Source organism: Danio rerio, chromosome 7 (assembly GCF_049306965.1).
Source record: "Danio rerio strain Tuebingen ecotype United States chromosome 7, GRCz12tu, whole genome shotgun sequence".
In the NCBI taxonomy this organism is placed as follows: Eukaryota; Metazoa; Chordata; class Actinopteri; order Cypriniformes; family Danionidae; genus Danio; species Danio rerio.
The window spans coordinates 52,154,971-52,162,500 of NC_133182.1; the positions used below are offsets into that span (position 1 = coordinate 52,154,971).

Below are 7,530 nucleotides of genomic sequence, written 5' to 3' on the forward strand. Positions count from 1 at the left end.
TTTATTTGCTTTGCAAACTATAAAAGCATGCATCTCCTCTTGTTTCGTGTCTTTTTTTTTTTTTGTCTGAGTTGGTAAGCTAACAGTTGTTGTCCCCCTTTTCCCCTGCTCTGCCGGCCATGCCCACAGCACTCCATGCCCATTAATGCTCTATGGATCATCAATAGAATTAACTGAAAGAGGGGGGGGTTTCATGACCCTTTAATAACAAGCGAAAAGAATATATATTTTTAAAAATGTCCATTAAAGGATTACTTTACCCAAAAATGAAAATTCTGTTTTTAATTACTCTGAGACATCCTCCATAAACAGCAGTTTGTTTGCCCATGTCTTCCACGTCAGCCTATTGTTTGTGTTTTAATTCCTTATCTGGACTTTGAATGTCTCAGGATCATTGCTATCTCTGGAGGATGAGAGAGCTTTTGGATTTCATCAAAAATATCTCAATTTGTGTCCCAAATGGAGGTCTCTTGGGTTTAAAGTAACCTTAGAATGAGTAATTAATGACAGAATTTTCATTTTTTAACTAACATTTTAAAACCAGATGAAAACAGGGGCTTAGAGTTTTGAGTAATGTTAAAAAAGAAACTCTGACACAAAGAAAAATTATATATTAATCTTACTCTCAAAGAGGAGCGAGTCTTCTAAAGCAGACACAGGCATGGCATCACTGTCCCAAACCTCCTGCCTGCCGCTGCTGCTGCTGCCCGTGTCCCAGTCCTCCAGCTCTGAGTCTTCCTCCACCTCACAGGCTCCACCAGCTACACACACAAACATACTTCAGATCATATGTTGCTTAACCTCAATGTTTCAAATCAACCTTTTTCTAATAACCTAGGATTCTTTGCATGTGCTATGGTATTAGATTCATTAAACAATCAGTGAAATGAGTTCTAAAAAAACATGGTACTCTAAGATGCCATTATACTCCTCACAGTTCATTCATCCAATATATAAAAATATATTATAATTAACAAAATACTTTCAGAAAACCCCAAAAACTACAAGTCTTTTGGGAAAAAAATATTACAGCCATGAATATTACTGTACTCAAGGAAATGCAAAGAGAAGAAAGCATAGTGAACTCAAAAGTTCTTTGGCCACATTAGTACAGTGACTTTGGTTACATATAGCAGTGTGATATGCAGGGTTTATAAATTTTTTACAACTAAAATGTCATGACTTTTCAAGTAATTTTTTTATGACGTAATGTTTTATGTAATGTCTACATATAGATGGTAAATAATAAGAAAAACAATGATGTTCAAATTTTATACAGCATATACAAAATGCAACAATCTATGCTGTTTAAATTAGCTGTTATATCTATGTCAAATTGATTTTGATCATGCTTACACAGCACTAACAATGTGAGAGCAAGTTTCTGGCCAAGGACAGAAAAGAAATAAAGACAACTAACAACTAACTTATATTCAAGTAAGCGCTGCACAATATATCGTTTCAGCATCGATATCGTAATGTATGCATCCACAATGGTCACATCGTAGGATATGCAATGTTGGGATTATAGTTTCATCATAATGGAGTAAAAGGTTATCATCTGCATGCATTTTTAAAGAGATAGTTCACCCAAAACTGACATTACACCCTTCACTTGTTTCAAACATGTATGAGTTAACTTTTTTTTAAATGAACACAAAAAGAATATAATTTAATAACTCCAATAGTATTGAAACAAGTGAAGTGTGAGGAAATAGTGAGTTCATTTCAATCTTTGAGTGAACTGTCCCTTTAAGGTCTGTGACTGTGGTAACAGTTCAATATTTCACATTTTTAAACATCTACAAGAATTTTTTTTGTAACTTTACCAAAAAATAAATAATATCCAAAGAAAACTATGCAGTGTTAATTATTCAATATCTGTACCAGAATAGTGAACACCTGAAAACTATCATTCACTTTTATTTTTACTATATTTTATTTATCTGTGCTTTACATTTATTTGTTATATATCATTTAAGGTTCACTCCTTTACAAAATTCCCTCAATCAATCTAAATAAACCTGCTATATCATCTGTAGAAATTGTATTCACATCACAATATATATCACAGAAATACCAAATACTGTAATGTCAGATTTTTCCAATATCTCGCAGCCCTAATTCAAGTATAGAGATATTTGGTAAACTAATTTCCATTACTTTTCTAAACCTTTGTGGGTTTTTCTGTTTTTCCAATACTTTTCCAGGCCTGGAGAATGCCATGTCACAATTCCATGACTATTCCAGGTTTTCCATGACCTTATAAACCCTGGAGATGGCTGTATATCAGCACTGATGGGTGCTCTGCTTACCTGTGGCCACCCCAATATGATGTTGCTGCTGATGTTATTAATTTAAATGCAATTTAAATTAGTAAAATTAGCTGGCTGCACCTCAGGGATGAACCGCTGACATTCAACCGCAGCAGATAAGCTGACTTTACCACAACAATTTCAAGTTTGCGTAAAAAAAAAAATGAATGTGTAGTTTTGTTTGATGACAAGAGAATATGTGAAAAATAACTGACCTGAAAAGTGTTTTTAAACTAAATATTGATTTTTATTTGGTTTGCACATATACTTCCAGAATAATTGCAATATTTTAAAAGTAATTTATTAAATTAATCAAAACCACATTATTTCATTAACCAGAAACAAAAATATAACATTACACTAAATTCTTTTTTTTTTTTTTTTTTTTTTTTGATCGTGCCACGCAAAGATTTGATGTGGCCTCATCTGGCCACCCCTAAGAAAATTTCCTGGGGATGCCACTGTTTGCTTAATATGACAGGCTGATGGATGCAGACACGTTGTATTTCTGAAATGATAAATATTTAAAATAGGCACTGTCCTTATAAATAAACTGCATAATTTCAATCTAAACAACTACATTCGCACCTAAAAAAGCCTCGAAAGTACATGAAGTTGCAACAGCTGCAATATTTGTCAAACAGTAGTGAGTTTATACATCTGCTGTCACTCTATGTGGGCAAAGAAATACACAAGGGTGAAGAGGTTGTACGAGTGCTGTTATCGCACAGAATTGCACAGCTATCAGCCAATCAGATTCCACAACCAGGCAGAACTGTTATATACATAAAAAGAAAGCACAAAGCCACTCAGTTTTTTACTCTCTATGGATAGATGAAGAAAAAATTACTAGCTCGCCTGTGAAAATTTAATTCCTTTTAAAATATTTCCCAATAATGTTTGATGGAGAGAAGGTTTTCACATTTTGAAAAATAATAGTTTTATGAACTCATTTTTTAACTAAATTATTTAGTCTTTGCTGTGATGATGATGCATAATATTTTGCTAGTTATTTTACAAGATAGTATTTCGCTTCAAGTGCAATATAAAGACTTATTAGGAAAGTTAGGTTAATTATTAGGCAAGTAATTGGACATCAGTGGCTTGTTTGTAGCCAAACGAGAAAAAACAAATCTTAAGGGGCTAATAATATTGACCTTAGCAGTTTAAAAAAAGCTTTCTCCAGATGAAAAAAAATAAATTATCCAGATTATTCATGTAAATATGAATAAATACTGTGAAAAATGCTCTGGTAAACATCAATTTAGAAATATTAGAAAACTGAAATCAAATTTCGCAGAAGGGCTAATCATTTTGTCTTCAGTTGTATATGGATGATCTGTAGTACTACCTACTTATTTACAATGATGAATGAAGTTATTTTAACATGGTGGCGCAGTGCGTATTGCTGTTGCCTCACATCAAAAAGGTTGCTGGTTTGAGCTTCGGCTGGCTCAGTTGGCATTTCTGTGTGGAGTTTGCATGTTCGCCTTGTGCTCGCGTGGGTTTTCTCCGGGTGCTCCGGTTTCCCCCACAAGTCTAAAGACATGTGGTATAGGTGAATTGGGTATGCTAAAATTTACATAGTGTACGTATGTGAATGAGTGTGTATGGATGTTTCCCAGTGATGGGTTGCAGCTGAAAGGGCATACGCTGCGTAAAACATATGCTGGATAAGTTGGCGGTTCATTCCACTGTGGTGACCCCTGATTAATAAAGGGACTAGCCGAAAAGAAAATAAATGAATCAAGTTAGTTTAAACAGGAAGAGCAGCCAATAATTTGAAACACAGTACAAACATGCAGGAAAAAAAGGTGAATATTTAAATAACTACATAAAAGTTGTAACACCTAAGTGTTAGAAGCACATGCCAAACCCTTTTATAAGTGACTCTTTTATAAGTGAGCTTGTTAGTTCTGATGGGGTTGCCACATCAATCTCTAAATCAATAGCTCAGAGTTTCCCCAAACCAGAAGAGGACAATGAGTTCATTTTTGTCTGCAGAGCACAGCAGCATCTAAATAAAGCCTGTGCTATTTTCAGTGCCCTGAATTATTGAGGACACGATTCCGCTATTTCAAAGTCTCTCTCGCTCAGCAGTGCCAGGGGAGAGAGAGAGAGCGGGATGCTGAGCAGAAGAGAAAAGGGGAGCAAACCCAGAATAGAAGATGCAACGGTAAAGAGTCTAAAATTGGCTCAAAGATTACAGTGGCTGGGCTATAAAAAGAGCGCCGAGCGTTCTGCCGCTGAGGTTGCAACACTAGGGAGATGGAAGATGTGAGTGATGGAGGGAGGTAAAGTGGGGTAAGCTGTTGATTCACTGCTACTTACATGAACAGGCCTGGTGCTGGAGGTTGTAGAGGAAGGGGTAAAACTGGAGGCAGCGCATTAGAGGCAGGCTGGCCCGACACTGGCCACAGTGAACGCTCAGACTCAGGGCCTGACGAAACACAGCCAGAGCGCCAGTCAGGTTTCCCTGAGAGAGGTGAACGTTGACCAGACTTAACAGGGTGTGAGGCTGGTGTGAAAAAAAACAACAACAGAAAACTGTTATGACACAGAATACACTTTTCTTTTTTCCCTTAACAAAGCATTTAAGTCATTATTGTAGGGTTAGGCTTAACAAATTTTCCCCTCCATCTCCTCTAACTCTAACAAATGTGAATCTGCTGAGGACTTGGGACAGTTTTTTTGGTCATGCCCTAAACTTTATGAGTTTTGGAGGTAAATTTTCCGATTGAACTCTAAGGCTTATTTTTGTGACCTCCAGCAATCGCTATTTTTGCTTGCTCTTACTCACTTTGTGGGTTGGGTCATAAAATTAAAAAAACTCTCCAAAAAATGGTACGGTGGCAGCCACAAAAAAATATATTATTTGTCTATGGAAAAAGGCATCAAAACCGTATATATATATATATATATATATATATATATATATATATATATATATATATATATATATTTCAATTTCTCCGTTAAACAGAAATTGAAAAAAAAAATTATGTAAAATATTTTTCACGCACCGCTATACCTGCACTGTATGGTGAAGATAGATACAGGGTGGTGGAGCAATTTGGAGCAAGTCAGTGTCAAATTTTTGTCTGAATACTGGCTGAAGGAGTTTGTTTGTTTTTTATATGAATAATCAGGCTGTTCTTGTTTAAATGGAAATATTTTGTTAATAAGTGGAGTCTGAGAACTTTATTTATTAGTTTATTTCACATTTCTTGTTTGCAATGTCTAAATACAAATAAAACGTGAAGATTAATTATTTTGTACTGTTTTTATTTTACTTTTTTAGCATTATAAGAACCTGAAGGAATTGTAGACTTTGCAAATTCAGTTTGAAGAGTTATGACGTATCGACTGAAATGAAGAAATAAATCACAATATAAATTCTTGTCATAACGTCCAGCCCAAGTCAAATGTCGAGGATAGCAGTTTAAAAGTATGGCCTGATCATTGTTTGCAAGATCACAATATTGCCTTTCCTCACTTGCCTAGAAATATGTGTCACATAGTTAACTTTGTATAAAACTGGAGGAACTGATGTTACAATGGTTTTTGCCGTTTCTTTTCAGTCTTTATAGTTGTTACTTTTTGTATTGCTCTGTGTTACTTTAAGTTCAAAATAAAAATATAATATTAAAAAAAACAAAGCATTTGGGTAATGGTTTCCAAAATTTAAAAGGACATTTCTGCCCTTTAATATTTGCACATTAAATTATTATTATTGGTCGCTGTTTTTGTTACAAATCATATGTAATCAAATCACCCTCAGATAGTCATAACCATGGATGCTGTTTTGGTTACATTATTTTATGTTGTGATATGCAGCATTCATTATTTAAGGAGTCAGATCTGGCAGAATTTATCTAGTTACAAGGTATCGCTGATACCACGAATACAATTTCAAAGGCATTTTTTTAAGGTTAAAAACTTATATACACGTATAAACCTTTTTTTCACTACACTTTTACAGTGATTAGTTTGTCCACAAGGTGGCAACACTGTCCCATGCCATTGTTTTAAAAAGAAAAAAATGAAGACCTCAAAAAATAGTTTAAGACTTGAAGTCTAAAATGTATTTATTTTTATTTTTACTTTTTTGGACCCTGTCAAAATCCTGTATAAAAACCAATGAAGCATTAGAAGATTTTTTCCATGGGTACTGTTGTGAAGAATGTTTTTATCACAAACATTTTTTTAAAGTAATTTTATCATTGAAAATAATTGTATTATTATTAACAAATTTTTTTAATAGTTTTTTCTGGTTCATGACAAAATAATACAAACACATGTTACAAATGATCACTGGTAGGCCTACTAAATGTAAAGCCAGGATGTACAGTATACAGTAAACAAAAGTACAATTTTATAAAGAAAACCTGGTGAGTCATTTTAAACTATTACAAGACATCGTCACATATGACCAAAAGTCTTCCCACACACATATATATACAGGGACCCCTGCTTTGTCCTTATCATGTCATTTGTAAAGTAAATTCATACAAAGCTGTTTTAGTCATTATATTAGCCCATTCTTTTATCTCTGGATTTGGAATTTTGGGAGTTTTCCAGCGGTTTAAGAAGACTCTAGCTTGTCACTGAAATCCCCACAATGATCACTGTGAACTCCCCTTTTGTAATATTTGTTCCCTTTCTCCCAGTAAGCATAAACTTGGTGACAGTGGTATTAAAGTTCCAAGCCATTTACTCAATAACCCTATTTAGGGTTTGGTGCCAAAAAGGCTGACTAGTGAACAGTCCCAGATAAAATGAACAAATGTGCCTCTCTTACTTTGACATTTCCAACAAACATTATTATTTGACAAACCCATTCTATTGAGTCGAAATAGGTGTGCAGTAAAACCGCTAGCTTCTCTTATGTATTTATCAGTATTTGACAAAGTACTTTTCCATTCCTCATCCCCTATTGCATTCTGGATATCCTTTTCCCAAATTGCCTTTAAGTGTATTAAGTCATTGCTGAGCACATGGTTGGTCATCCTGTAGAAAACAGAGGCTTTTTGTTGGAGATAAGGCAGTGTTAGAGAGTCTAGGATATGGTTTCCATCAGTGTGTTGGATTTTTGTTGAGACTAGGGATGCTCAAAATAATCGATTAACCGTTAACCGAAAGGGTGCGTTTGTAATCGAATAATGGTATCAGTTAAATGATTAAAACATATTATTAAGTTTGGCTGCATAAGGGG

At 34.6% G+C, this 7,530-nt stretch overlaps 1 protein-coding gene across 2 annotated transcripts in view; it reads right to left on the bottom strand.

Annotated features, from left to right (window-relative positions):
* Window positions 1–7,530, bottom strand: part of ttc17 (tetratricopeptide repeat domain 17) — a 54,539-nt gene that overhangs the window by 18,298 nt on the left and 28,711 nt on the right. For both annotated transcript variants that reach the window (XM_068222365.2, NM_001423800.1), the window contains exons 16-17: window positions 4,647–4,833; window positions 624–761 (exon numbers count right to left, since the gene is read on the bottom strand). In XM_068222365.2, coding sequence (XP_068078466.1) covers window positions 624–761; window positions 4,647–4,833 — 325 coding nt within the window. The remainder of the gene's footprint in view (window positions 1–623; window positions 762–4,646; window positions 4,834–7,530) is intronic.